The 13,996-nt window shown below is 61.2% G+C and overlaps 1 protein-coding gene across 1 annotated transcript; it reads right to left on the bottom strand.

Annotated features, from left to right (window-relative positions):
- Positions 1-13,512, bottom strand: CYHR1 (cysteine and histidine rich 1). The gene is made up of 4 exons (XM_030920925.1): positions 12,946-13,512; positions 3,624-3,862; positions 2,761-2,972; positions 1-1,180 (listed from the first exon to the last, which is right to left on the bottom strand). Exons 1-4 carry the CDS (start codon positions 13,315-13,317, stop codon positions 789-791), a joined length of 1,215 nt encoding a protein of 404 aa, XP_030776785.1. The 5' UTR covers positions 13,318-13,512; the 3' UTR covers positions 1-788.
- Between the last annotated feature and the right edge of the window lie 484 nt (positions 13,513-13,996).

A 13,996-nucleotide genomic window follows, 5' to 3' on the forward strand; every position in this document is an offset into this window, starting at 1 on the left:
GTAACTTATCGAAGAGCCTGCAAGGAGTTTAATCTTTTTCCTGGGAAGAGACAATTTCACCCTGCTTTCCGAAAATCTCTGCTGAGTCCTGTGGCTGAGTCCTGTCTCCCTGGGAGTGGCCAGCTGGCCAGGGCAGCCCCAACCCTACCTGGATCTCCCTGCCCAAGCCTCAGTCTCAGGACCCCATGACAGAGTGTAGGGGGAGGCAGTGTCTCTGAGTCTTCCTCGGGGGGCATGTGCGGGCAGAGATGGGGACGGGGCAGGCTCTGACCCCCAGGCCAAACCAAAGCTCCCAAGCTGTCCATTCACAGCCATGCCTTCCCCTCGAACAAAACAGAAAGTACGAAACAAGGCTGCCTTTTAATTGCTATCAGATATTCGGATATCCCGTCTGACGTCAGCAAGGCCCCCGCGCCCGGCCGGAACCCGCAGGGACGGAGCAGCACTGCCGCCTGACTGCACCGAAGGGCTGGGGCAGGGTTGCTGTGCCTCTCGGCCTCCTTGCTGCCACCGTCTCTGAGCCTCGGGGCGCCTGGTGCACCATCTCCTCTTCGGGTCAGCCCAGCCTCTGGCGGCCCTTGGAAGGAGGGGAGGCGGGGTGGGGGGGGTGAGCCGGAGGCGGGGGTCCTGTCACGCACACATGCAGACTCGCCCTGTGTTGGCTTCGTTCGTTCTCCTCCTCTGCTAAAATGATCCGATAGTCCCATGAAGCAGCTGCCAGCCAGGTGGACAGGGCAGCGGTGCTGGGATGCTGCCCGTCAGCTCCTTGGGCGTCCTGAGGCCCCGCCCTACTTCTGTATCTGGAACAGGAAGAGCCGCAGGTTGATGTTCTTGGCGGCCAGCAGCTTGTTGCACTCCACGGAGTCAATGATGGGCAGTGGCACGTAGTCCGTCTCGTTGCTCTCGTTGGTGAAGACGAAGTGGTAGATGACAGGGCTGATCCTCACGTCGTCGTAGGGGCCCTGGAGCAGCAGGAAGGAGCACTCCAGTGGCGCCGTGACCTTGCTCTTGAGGAGGAGCTGGAAGGAGAGCGTACGCTTGCATGACAGGTTGGGGTTGCGCTCCGAGTCATTGACGCGAGCCTTCAGGACCCACGTCTGGTTCAGCACTGTGAACCTGGGTGTCTCGTAGTACAGGCGCGTGATGAAGTCATCTGTGCGGTACGGCCGGAACTGGACCTCTGTGGAGACAGACAGGGCCGGAAAGAGCCAGCTGTTAGTGTGGGCAGGGCTGGGCAGCAACGCCTTCCCTGACCAGGCCGAGCGCAGGCTCAGCCGGGGAGGAAGGCAACTTACCCGGGCACCGAGCTCTGCTTGTCACAAGCAAGCCAAACGCAACTATGGCAAATGGAGGCGCACACAAGCTTTGAGGGGAACGACTACAAACAGAATCAACATGGATTAGCTGGAGAGAGTCCAGAGGCTGCACGTGTCAGGCCACACCCCAGGCGTGCCCGACCCACGTTGGCCTCCCTCGTCGCCCCGAGTCCCGGGTGTCCCCCAGGGCGGGGTAAGCAGACACACAGACAGGATGCGGTTCCGAGAACAAGTGCACTTTATTGGTTCTGATACAGAGGAGCTGCCAGAAAAGCCAGCAGGCGGCTGCGGCACCCAGCCCTGCCCGAGGGGAGCACCAGGTCCAAGGGCGCCAGGCCTGATCCGGAGCTGCCAGTCAGCAGGCAGCCCTGCCTGCATAGTCCTCTTGGGCAGCCCACAGCCTGTGGCCGGCAAGTCCCTCCGCGGAGGCGTGGGTTCCCAGGTGGCCAGTCTTTCCTGCATGAATGGGGCTTCCCACCTGGCCACGGCCGCAGCCACAGTGCCCCAGCCTGCCTAGACTCCACGAGGCCCTGGTATCTCCAGGACAGCTAAGGCTGCTACTCACCACAGACTGTGGCTGCCGCAGAGACCCCAGGCCCTCAGCCTCTCTGGCCTGCTTGGGCCCACATCCCGCTGGGCACAGTCCAGGCAGCAGGGCGAGACTGGCTGCCCACGACTGCCCTGCTTGCGCCATGCCTGGTGCTCTGAGCTGGCCGCCTGGTGTGGGCTGAGAGTAGAGGGACGGAGCTTCCTCCAGTGGCCCCAGTATCAACAGGTGCTTCTTGCTGTCCTCTGGGCCAGACTCTGGCCTGGCTCCTGCTCCCCGACATGTTCAAAGGCGGTGGCAGTGGCCCAGAGATCCAGTGTGCCTGCGCACGCATCCAGCCCGTGCGTCTGTGGGTGTCCACTCCCGGTTCTACAGTTTGAGTCGGGCACCCTCAGCTTGTTCTGGAGCCCTGTCCCTGCACAGCTTCGTGCCAGCCTTGAGAGGCCCACGGCCGGGGCGTGACTGCCTGTAGGCAGGACCTCACTCGGCAGGTGCTCTTCTCGCTCCAGGGTCCGAGGGGCAGGCCCCTGGCTCCCAGGCCCCCTGAGACCCGCTCGCTTTCTGGTTAGACCCTGACTGTTTTGAGGCTCTGGAGCCCCACAGTGAGATGCCACCTTGCGGGGGTGGTGAAGCCAGGGTGGGGAGGACAGGTGGGCGGGGCTGCCATGAGAGCCACACAGGTGTGCACCTGGGGTCTGCCTCGGCCTCTCCTTCTGCTCAGTCTCCGGCCTGTCTTCTTGCCTGAGGTGTCCTCCTGTCCACCGGGAGCTTGTCCAGAGCCCAGCCGTCTGGTGCCGTCAGTGCCCAGTGCCCAGAGCCTGCTGCCCCTAGGCTCCTGGCTGCCAGCCCCCCACGCCCACACCTGTGTGGCATGCAGCAGGCGGCGGGGCGCCTCACCTGTGTAGCCGATCTTCTCGAAGCTGAGCAGGCTGAAGATGCTGTTGTACAGCTGCATCTCCTTGCGGTGGCTCTGGTCCATCCCATCCAGGATCTCCATCAGCTCACTGCCTGTCTTGGTCGGGTGGGCACATGCAGCTTCGTGCACTGTCAACTCATGGAAGGGGCCGTGCCATGGGCAGCCGATGCGTTTGTACTTGCACTGGGTTACCCTGGGGGAGGCAGGCACATGACTCACAGCCTGAGCCCCGAACAGGTGGCTGCAACAAGCTGTCCTCCCACATGGCTTCCATCCAGCTAAGAACCCCTTCCTGCAGGACACACGTAACTGTGAGCCCAGCCCCCAGGATGAAGTCAGAGTGGCAGTGTGTGGAGAAGAAGGAGATAGGCAGTAACAGGGAGAGAGAGGAGAAGGAACAGTGCAAGCTTGAGCCCGCATGCCCTGCACCGAGGCGTGGTTCTCTCCTCTGCTTGGCAGTGGCGGTCCTGTACAGCCTCACTGCAGGAGACTTGGTGGCTGCCTCCACTGGATGGGTAGCCATGGGCAGTGTAGCCTCACACCAAGCTCCCCGCGGTCCTGTGTTGGACACGCTGTCGTGGGCCCTTCAAGGGGCTCCCCCACAGTCACAAAGAGCGCTGGAAGGCTAGGTTCATATCTGGATAACAACTAGACGCAGAACCCGCCTGTCCCCATCCTGTGCAGGCACCCTCCCCCAGGGCCATCGCTGGGCTACATGCATGGCCCCCGAGGCCCAGGCAGCAGGGACGGCCAGACCACCCTGCACAGGGCCCTGCTGCACCAGGGTGGGCTTCCAGTAGTCCTGGGCCCTGCCTGTGAGGCTGAGCCCCTGACCCTCAGTTACCTGTCCTGGCATTCCTCTTTCTGGTGCCTCTCCAGGAGGGAGCGGGGAAACTGGCGCAGGCAGAAGCCACACTCTGAAGGCAGCTCGCTCACGGCTTTTTCCACGGCCAGGTTCCGGCAGCAGAGGCTCTTACTGATCTCACAACGACAATTGGGGCACGTGGCCTGCTCCTCCTTCAGCCGGGCATCTGCTAGTAGGTGGATAAAACAGCCAGCGCACATCAAGTGACCATTAGTACACTGCGAAGAAGGAAAGGGAGACGAAGCTCACAGACCTGCGGGCTCATGCTCGCACACACCCGCCCATGCCTGTCAGCTCCGACCAGGTGTCCTGAGGGACTCCAGCTAGTGCAGAGGGGCGCACGTGCCTGTCCCGAGTCGTGCTGGAGTGTGGTGAACACTGAGAGCTGCTCAGGAGAGACAGACAGAGTCAGCTTGGGTTCTTGCAGAGATTAGAGGTCCTAAGAGCAAGGACTCATCAGCTCACAGAGGCGACAGCTGGCCCTGGCAGTGATGGGTGCAGCCACCTGAGGCTTAGAGCCAGGCTTTTCTCTTAGGGACCAGCGACTGCCCTGACTCCCCTACAGGTCCAGAGCTTGGGAGCCCTCCAGAAACGCTGGGCTCTTGGCCAACACTGTCAGGTGGGGGCGGACACGGCTCCCACACTGGGGCAGGGATGTTCTCTGGGTCTTCACAAAGGCCATTCATCCTGGGTTGAGAGGACCAGCCTAGCCTGGCCCTTCTATTCCAGCCCTCCCCAGGGAGCCCAGGTGAGAGGAGGCAGCTGTCCCCCCATCCAGGGAGGTCGGCTACCTGCAGAGGCCTCCTCAGAGCTGGAAGGCAGGAGCCAAGCTGGCCCAGGACAAGGGCAGGTGAGCACACAGGGAGTGCCTGGGGAGTGCGAGTGGGAGTGGGGGCTCTGAGTGGGTGCCCAGCCTGCTGGGGTAACCAGGGCTGGCAGGAGCAGGGCACCTCCCGCTGGGCTCCCTGTCTGTGTGGGCTCCCAGCACGGCCAGTGGCCCATCCTGGCTCTCACTCCCGCAACATAAGCCTCGAGCGTCCACTTGGTGCCACCGAGAGACATTCAGCAAGCTGCGGTCCTAGCCCGTGGGGGCTCCCAGCACAGCCAGTGGCCCATCCTGGCTCTCACTCCCTCAGCATAAGCCTCGAGCATCCACTTGGTGCCACTGAGAGACACTCAGCAAGCTGTGGTCCCAGCCCGTGGGGGCTCCCAGCATGGGAGGCGGGAAGCCCAGACCAGAACCAAGAGGTCCAAGAGCAAACAAAGCCTTTTGTACCTGAGCAGACACAGCTCCCACAGCCCTGGCTGGAGTGGGATGTGCAGGCTGAGGCATTCCAGGGCCAGACAGGAGTGACAGGGATGTGATGTGCCTTCCACCTAAAGACTCACAGCTCACTGAGGGGAGCAGTCAGCAGAGTTGCTCCTGTCCTGATGCCTCTCCAGCAGCTGGCCCAGGCTTGCCAGCCATGAAAACCTCCAGAAAGCCACTGGGCCACAGGCTTCCTTTGAGACCTGGGACCCTCTTGAGAATGGGATGTAGTGCAGCAGAGGGGCCTGCCCAGGCCCAGCCTCTCTACAAGGTGTGTGTCAGGGAGGGGACACTCACAGGGCCCTGCCTGGTGGTGCTGGGAGGCCACCCCTGCACATGTGGGGCCCTGGTAAGCCCGAGCTGCCACCCTATTGCTTCAGCGGCCTGTGCACCCCAAGCTAAGGAGCGGCCAGATGCTGGGCTGTGTGCTCAGCACCTGTGAACCAGGCCTAAGGTCTGCGGAGTCAAAGGACCTGCATGTGGGGAACCCACAGTGGGGACAAAGCCCTTTTTCATGGAATCCACCTCCACATGACCACCACCCATCACCTGCATTCAATCCTCAAGTTCTCAGTTTGGTTAAAAATTAAAATGACAGGCAGTGGCTCATACCTGTAATCCCAGCTCTTTAGAAGGCCGAGGCAGGCAGGTCACCTGAGGTCAGGAGTTCAAGACCAGCCTGGCCAACATGGTGAAACCCCGTCTCTACTAAAAATACAAAAATTAACCAGGCATGGTGGTGCATGCCTATAATCTCAGCTTCTCGGGAGGCTGAGGCAGGAGAATGGCGTGAACCCGGGAGGCGGAGGCTGCAGTGAGCTGACATGGCGCCACTGCACTCCAGCCTGGGAGACAGAGTAAGACTCTGTCTCATGAATAAATAAATAAATAATTAAAACATACACAGCTGCCTGAGTCTGGCTCTGACTGGGGTGGGGACAAGCTGAGGCCTGCCCCAGGAGAACATGTGAAAATCTACCAGCTAAGTCCAGGGGTCAGTGGTGGATGGACTCTGGGCAGAAGTGGGCACAGACGCTGTTGAAGCAGCTGTCCCACGGGAGGCACAGACCCAGGGCCCACGCCACTGCCTTCTCACAGCCCCCCAACCCTGGAGGTGTGCCACTCCATGTGGCCAGCTCTAGACACCTCCTGATGAGACTGCCCGGGTCCCCTGGACGAGGTTCTGGGCCCAGCTCTGCACGTGCAGTGTGGCCTGAGCACAGGCACAAGGGTACTCCTCTTGGCTGTGGCCCAGCCCCCAAGGGAGTTCCAGGCAGGGCTGGAGCACCTGATCCCACCCACTAAGGCCATCTGGCCTCTCTTCCTGGCTCTGGATAGCCCAGGAAGATTCGAGGTGGAGTCCTGGACCCTCCCAAGGGAGCACTGAAGCTACCGAGCACATCACCACTTACCTCCCAGCACTGCCAGCCTCTCCCCCGAAAGCTACCCCAGCTCCTGGGCCAGTCCCTGGCCATAGGCCTCATTCCTTTGGGGCCTCCAGACCGCAGCATGGGCTCAAGTCAATTCCATACCATGGGGAGGCAGCAGTGACCCTGCCCTCCTCTGGCTCCCTCTGGGCCTCCGAGAGGAACTGCAAGCTCTGAGGAGACACAGGGCCACTGCCCCTTCAGCCGCAATGGTGCCTGCCACTCAAGTCAGAACACAAGGAGTCCCTAAGGTGCCCTGGACCACACTGGCCCAGCAGCCAAGGGACACAGCCACACCCACCCCCAGACCCTCCTCACTGGTCAAGGGACACCCTCCAGGTGCACGGCCCCGTCCCGACCAACACTCAGCCCAGGAGGTCTGTCCACAGCAGGACAGTCACTCGTCACAAGCTCCAGAGCCTTCCCCACCATGTGGGTCCCCTCAGCCCCTGCACAAGACTCTGGCTCCACACCAAGGCCAGGCCACAGGCAGCTGCATCCTTGGCCCTAGCAGCATCTGGTCAGATGCACTTGATTCTGACTTGTGCCCACCACCCGACAGAAGCTGGGCCCTGGAGGGCTCCGCACAGTCCAGGGGATGGCATGGGCCAAGGCCCCCAAGAGCCCAGGCACCTTCAAGAGCAGCTGCTGCAGCACCCAGGCCAGGCCACCTCTCACCACCAGCCAAGAAGACCCCACGGGAGGGGAGAGGAGGGGATCCCACACTCCCCCACAACCAAGGATGACATCATGGGGGTGACATCATGGGGGAAGACATCACGGGGTGATGTCACATGGGGATGACATCACGGGGTGACATCGTGGGAGACTGACATCACAGGAGCATGACATCACAGGAGAATGGCATCATGAGGGTGACATCAGAATGATATCACACAGATGATATCAAAGGGGGATGACATCATGGTAGACTGACATCACACTGACATCAGGAGGTTGACATCAGAGGGAGTATTGGCATCACAGGGGATGACATTGTGGGGAACTGACATGATGGGGGACTGACATGGGGGATGACATCATAGGGGCGATATCACAGGGGACAGTAACATACGGTGACATCACGGGAATGACGTCACATGGGGGAAATGATGTCACGGGGTGACATTGCAGGTAATGCTACCACGAGGGAATGACATCACAGTGGACTGTCATCACAGGATAACATCACAGGGCCTCCTGGCCCCTCCTAGGGCAGATGTGGGCTTGAAGCCACAGTGCTAGGCTCAGACCCCAGCCCACAGGTCACCAGTAGTATGACCCTGGGCTCTCCTCTTGGGGCCTCAGTTTCCTCACATGCACAGATGATGAGTATAGGACCAGCTTCATTCTGTGCTGATGAGGTGGGAAGGGACAAGGTGGCACTGCCCCACACCCAGCAAGCGCAGAGGAAGTATCACCACCTCGGGCAGCCATGGCAGAGCCGCTGGGGCTGCCAACCCCAGGAGCCAGACCCCAGGCCCCTCTGCAGATGCTGATACACACAGGTGGTCCAGAAATGGCCATTTGCACCTGCATCCTCAGGACAGCACCCAGCCCTACCCCCTGCCGGCTACAGGCAGCTCATGCAGACCCAGGGTCTCCACTTGAGCTACTTCTTCCCTGGGGTTAAAGGGGAGCTGGACAGGCTCAAGAAGGAGCCCTGACCCTGTCCCCCAGCCGAGGGCCCCCACGACTTTCTGGTGGTCCCAAGGTCCCTGTGGTCAGCTGGCCTCGTAGGAACCTTTTTGAGCCTGGACTGCATGGTTCCCTCAGACCCTGGGGACCTCCTGTTTCCCACTGGAGGATGGCACAGTGCCCAGGCCCATGGGAGCAGTGCCCTCACTCACCTAGGGCTCAGGGACCCACCGGCCCTTGACAGAGGTTGTCAGAGCCAAAATGCAGCCGAAGGGCTTCCCTGTGGCACAAACCACAAAAGCGCTGCTCAGCCAGATGGAGGTCCCCCTTCCTCTGCCATCCGCATGCAGGCCCCACCAGGGCCAGTGATGCTTCAGGACACACCCCCCATGCTTGGCCCCTGACCTCCTGGATCAAACATGGGTCTGAGAGGGACCGGCACATTGTCCAAGGCCACACAGCTGGTTAAGTGTGAAGCCAGGACTCGAACCCTCTGCCCAGGCTGGATTTGAAGTCCCTCACCTGCTACTGCTGTCAGACCTCAAACGGGGGCCAGTCAATACCCAGAGTCAGGCTCACATTCAGAACAAGGCTGCTTAGATCTAAAAGTAACTCAAATGATAACCACCACAGAAAATAAAAATTCTCAATCAGCCAAATTCCAGAAACTCTTCCTTGCTCCTGTGAGTTTTAAATACCTAAGCAGACATATTTACAAGGATCTTTCTTTTCTGCCACTTTCATCACCGCAAAGAGCAAGTCAGCTGCAGTCCTGTACTGCTGCCCAGGAGACCGGGGAAGAGGGGCCCGAAGCTCCTTGGACATGTGGATGGTGACTTCATCCCCATAGAACTGCGCACTGTTGGGCTGGCTGGGGGTGTGAGGCTCAGGCAGAGAGGAGTCATCTCTGCTTCCTGGGCTGTTATCAATGGGACCGTCAAGATGTGGCAGAGACATGGGCGCTACAGGCGGGAGGGCAGGTGCACACACCAACCCACCCACAGGACAGAGTGGACACACCCTGGTCAGATGGGGCAGGAGGGGATCCTTGTAGCAAGGAGAGAACAAAATCTCAAAGTGGGAGCACTGCCTCTGTCGGGCCCAAGAGGTGGGCAGGGGCAGGGAGAGGACACCTCAGGCAGGAGGGCATGGGAGTGGCGGGGCACTGTGCAAGGCTGAGTTGGAGGGAGCGGCTGGAACACATCTGAGAGGCCTTGGCCCGGTCCTTACACCCGAGAGAGCTTGTTTTCGCCTTAAGAATGCCCCATGAGGCCGGGCGCGGTGGCTCAAGCCTGTAATCCCAGCACTTTGGGAGGCCGAGACGGGCGGATCACGAGGTCAGGAGTTCGAGACCATCCTGGCTAACACGGTGAAACCCCGTCTCTACTAAAAAATACAAAATAGCTAGCCGGGCGAGGTGGTGGGCGCCTGTAGTCCCAGCTACTCGGGAGGCTGAGGCAGGAGAATGGCGTAAACCCGGGAGGTGGAGTTTGCAGTGAGCTGAGATCCGGCCACTGCACTCCAGCCTGGGCCACAGAGTGAGACTCCGTCTCAAAAAAAAAAAAAAAAAAAAAAAAAAAAGAATGCCCCATGAAGGGTGGGAACAATGTGCAGTCCCTTCCTCCAGGTGCCAGCACCAAGGCCCAGGGGCTCAGCTGACATCAGCAGGAAGGGTCAGGGCCAGGTCTGTCTTATGCAGGACCACACTGGGACTCATCTGAAGGGCCAAATCAGAGGGAGAGAAGTCAGGGATGAGGTTGCGGCTGCAACATCCCGGGCACTAGTGAGGCTGTGTCTTCCCAGAGGAGGTGCCCCATGGGCAGAGGTGCCAACAGGCCACAATGCCCTCGGGCCACAGAGCAGGGAGCCAGCAGGAGCAACCCGACCACCTGCTCGGCCTGAACAGGCCAGAAACTCCTGCACGGGTGTCCCTGCTGGCTCTGCCAGCCCTCTTGCCACCCACTTGAGACTCCAGAAGGTGGCTGTACACCTTGTCAGGCCAGTCACCCAGGACACATCTAACACCCACACAGAGAACATCAAAGCTGGGTCTTGCTGTACCAGCTGCGGCCCCAGCCTGACGTGACGCAGGACTCGGCGGTAGCAGAAACCGTTTGCATGAGGGCCTCAGTCTGATACCCAAGCAGGTTTCCCAGCCTGTGAGGCATCATTGTGCAGGCACAGGCCTGTGGGTCAGTTGGCCCTGCAGGCCCAAGGGCTCAGACCTGGGGCACCACCCGAGGCTTCCCTGCCAGCACTGGTGGCATCTGGTATCTGGATGACAAGCTCTCGAGTTACTGAGGACCCAGCCAACTCCAGAGGCCCATGGGATTGTCCCCCACAGCCCCAGTGCCAGGCACAACACACAAGGTTCAGCATGGATACTCCCATCTTCGTCTCACCAGAGTCGGGGACTGTCTGAGTCAGCCCCCAGCTTGGCTGGTGCCCACCCTGAGCCATGTGTTCTGCTGGGGTCAGGAAAAGCGTTCTAGCAGGAACAGAGGGTGGAACTTACTGCATTCCTGACACTGGCTGGCTCGAGACAGCCAATCAACACGGTCACCAAGGAAGGCTAGCAGAATATGGTAGACCGAGCCCAAGCTGGGGTGATGGCCAGCATGGGCCCAACCAGGGACATGCAGAAGGCAGCATGTAGAGACCCACACCATCTGTGCCTAGATTCTCCAGGGAACAGAGCAGGCAAGAGTCCATGTCTCCAGCTCTGTGTTGACCTTCCGGGGGCACCACTCACAGCAGAGGACTACCCCCTGGAGGTGTTCTCAGCAGCATTTGGGGAGGCCAGTGCCCACAGCACTCCTCGCTCAGCTGCTCTGTTCCCAGGGAATTCACTAAGCAGAGCCCTCAGGCCAGGGAGGGCCACCAGCCAGGGCAGCCCCAGTGCCTTCGGTCTCCATTACACCTGCTCAGCTCCCTGCCTCTGGCCACCCAAGGCAGAACTCCGCTCTGCACAGTGCAGGCCGGTTTGAACCAGCCAGGCTAAGAGGCCTGGTCACCAGGAGCTCCGGTCAGAAGCAGAGCCATCACTCTGTGTTGGGCCAGCCGAGCTGGGGGACAGAGTGCACCAGGGACCAGTACCATGTGGCCCATCATCACCAGGTCCAGCTGCAGCTCCAGCCCACCCACCAGTGGGGAGACAAGGAGACTTCCCTGTTCCCGTGACCTCGCACCATTGGCTTAGCTTATTGGAGTCTCCCTCGAGATCCAAGAAAAAAAGAGTTCTGGCCGCGTACAGTGGTTCATGCCTGTAATCCCAGCACTTTGGGAGGCCGAGGTGGGCGGATCACCCAAGGTCAGGAGTTCAAGACCAGCCTGGCCAACATGGCGAAACCCTGTCTCTACTAAAAATACAAAAATAGCCGGGCATGGTGGCAGGTGCCTGTGATCCCAGCTACTCGGGAGGCGGAGGTAGGGAGAACTGCTTTAACCCGGGAGATGGAGGTTACAGTGAGCCGAGATTGTGCCACTTCACTCCAGCCTGGATGACAGAGTGAGACTCCGTCTCAAAAAAAGGAGAGTTCTTCCACCTGGGACGATCGAAGGTTGTGAGCCAGGAAAAGGGAGCTGGAGAGCAGGCATGTCTTGGAAGCCAAGGTACTGCCAAAGCCAAGAAATAACTGTTAACTCTGGGAGCCAGTGGCTCTGAAAAGTGCTCCCCTAGCTGGTCCTGGTGGCTGACACCCAGGAGGGTGGGTGAGAGCCAGCGATCTCTCCCCATCCAGGCACACTGGGATCCTCCCAACAAGGTCATGCCAGAGCAAGGAGGACTTGGAGATCCAGAGTTTGGGGAAATGGCAACGCAGACTAGCCCTACACCACCTGTTACAAAAGCAGCTCATCATCCAGGTCCCTAGTTTAAACACAAACAGGGAAACAAGGCCCCGTTAGCTACTTCCAGCTCCTCTAAGTGTAAAGAAAGCTGACAGGGAACTTGCTTCATTTCTCACAAGGACTGGGGAGTTGAAAGGAGGGAAAGACATAGGGAAGGTGGGGACACTGTACTCTGCCTCTGGGTGTCAACCAGAGTTTGTCCCTGCTGCTACCTGGGAAGGGTCATGTCAAACCCACCTGGACCAGGTATCCTCTGAAACAGCCCTAGATTGCTTAAGGGCTGAGTCCAACTGCCATGTGGATGTGAAGATGGGGGAGGAGGGGTGGGCCGGCCTCCTGGAGCACTGGCTGCCTAGGAAGCCTGGCCTGGCCTGGGTGAGGTGGGCAGGAGCCTAGCATGGGGCATGGCAGGTCCAGGTGGATCCAGGGTTTGCCTGGGACTGGAGAAGGTACCTAGACTGTGGGGCTTGTTGCAAATGGTTCATGCCAACAAGCAGCAATCCCCTCTCTCTGCTGTTCTTCAAGATGAAGTGGAAATGGACAAAGTGAAAGGATTTTTCCACCCAGGAAGGTAGAAAAGGAGACGTCCATAGGATGTTCAGGAATGGAGGGACAAGCTCGGGGGTGTGGCTGCCAGAAGAATGGGGAAGAAGCTCTCGAGCACAGGACTCTGAGCCCAGGGAGCTTGGGACCGGGTGGGTTGGGGGGAGCAGTTGTGGGGTAAGGGTCAGTTTGAAGGTGTGGGTTGGAAGAGTGTTGAGAGCACCGTGGGGAAATCTAGAAAAGAAAAAGGAGAGATAATCGGAAGACAAGCGACGGAGATTGGGAATTAACGTGGATCAGAAAACAGAAAAGGGGGGTCCCGAGCTGAAAATAAAGCCCCGAGAGAAAGACAACGAGGAGCTTCAGAGCAGGCGCTGGAGCTCCGCTGAGCGAGGAAGTGGCTGTAAGGGCCGGAGAGGGCTCCCGGCCGCCCGGCCCAGCGGGCCTGGGCTCCGAGGAGACGCGGATCCTGGGGCCCAGCAGCGGGGGCTGCAGCCCCGGGCTGGGCCGGGTCGGGGTCGGCCGGCGGCCCTACCTGGTACACGGAGGCCTTGGGCAGGTCCAGGCACACGGTGCAGCACAGCACCGAGTAGAGCCGCTCCTCCAGTTTCCCGCTGCCGGCCGCCGCCGCCGCCGCCGCCGCCTCGGCCGCCTCGGCTGCCCGCAGCCGCTTCTTGGGCGGCGCGTCGGGGTCGCCGGCTGCCTCTTGCAGCTGTAGCTGCCGGGAGCCCGCCAAGCCCGCCTCGTCCGGGAGCCCAGGCCCCGCCGCCTCGCCCAGCGCCGCCGCCGCCGCCTGCCCGGCGGCCGCCCCGGGCCCGGCTCCGACCCCGACCCCGACCCCGGCCGGCACGGAGCCCGCGGGCCCCGCGGCCGGGCCGCCCCCGCCGGCCTCCTCGGCGCCGGACATAGCGACCGGCCGGCCCGGCGGGCGGATGCCGGCGCGCTCCCGCGACTAGAAGTTAGTGGTGCCGCGCGCTCCCGCCGCTCTCCCGCCGCCGCGACCCCGCAGCCCCGCTCCCTGCGCCGCCGCCTCAGTGGGCCCGGCCCGCGCGTCGCCCCGCTGGAGCCGCGGCCACCGACCCCGGCACGGCCGCCATCTTTGTTTTCGCTGTGCGCTTCCCCCCGCCCCGCCGCCACCACCCCCTCGTCTTCCCCGTCACGTGAGCCCCGCGCGGGGCCAATGGCAGCGCCGCTTGGGGCGAGAAAGCGCAGGGGTCAGAGCCAATGGGAGCGCGAGGGCCTCCGAGGGCCCGCCCCTGCAGAAGGTAGGCGGGGAGGGGGCGGGGCCCGCGAGAGTCGCGGAGGCACGCTCACCTGGGGGCAGGGAGGCCCACGCGAGCTGCGGCGCCGGCTTAGCACCCACCCTCCACGAGCCAGCGGCAGTTGCCGACTCCTACGGCGGAGTGTGCCTGCGTCTTTGTCCCCCAAGACTCAGGCTCGTGTGTTACGGATCTCGCCCGGCTCCCCGCAGGGGAAGGGGACAAATGAAAAATCCCGCGGGCTACCTATCTCTGTCGGGTGCGGGACCCCTTAGGTCTCCACAGGAGCAAGCGGAGAGACTTCCGGGAGAGGGGACTCCAGACCCC

Source organism: Rhinopithecus roxellana, chromosome 17 (genome assembly GCF_007565055.1).
Source record: "Rhinopithecus roxellana isolate Shanxi Qingling chromosome 17, ASM756505v1, whole genome shotgun sequence".
NCBI lineage: Eukaryota > Metazoa > Chordata > Mammalia > Primates > Cercopithecidae > Rhinopithecus > Rhinopithecus roxellana.

Bases quoted from the DNA above. Each gene is read 5' to 3' on its own strand.
- CYHR1 (XM_030920925.1), bottom strand. From the start codon at position 13,317: ATGTCCGGCGCCGAGGAGGCCGGCGGGGGCGGCCCGGCCGCGGGGCCC. The intron at 2,973-3,623 runs GTAACTGAGGGT...TGCCTCCCCCAG, and splicing joins AAAGAGGAATGCCAGGACAG to GGTAACCCAGTGCAAGTACA. The intron at 1,181-2,760 runs GTGAGGCGCCCC...CTGTCTCCACAG, and splicing joins CGAGAAGATCGGCTACACAG to AGGTCCAGTTCCGGCCGTAC.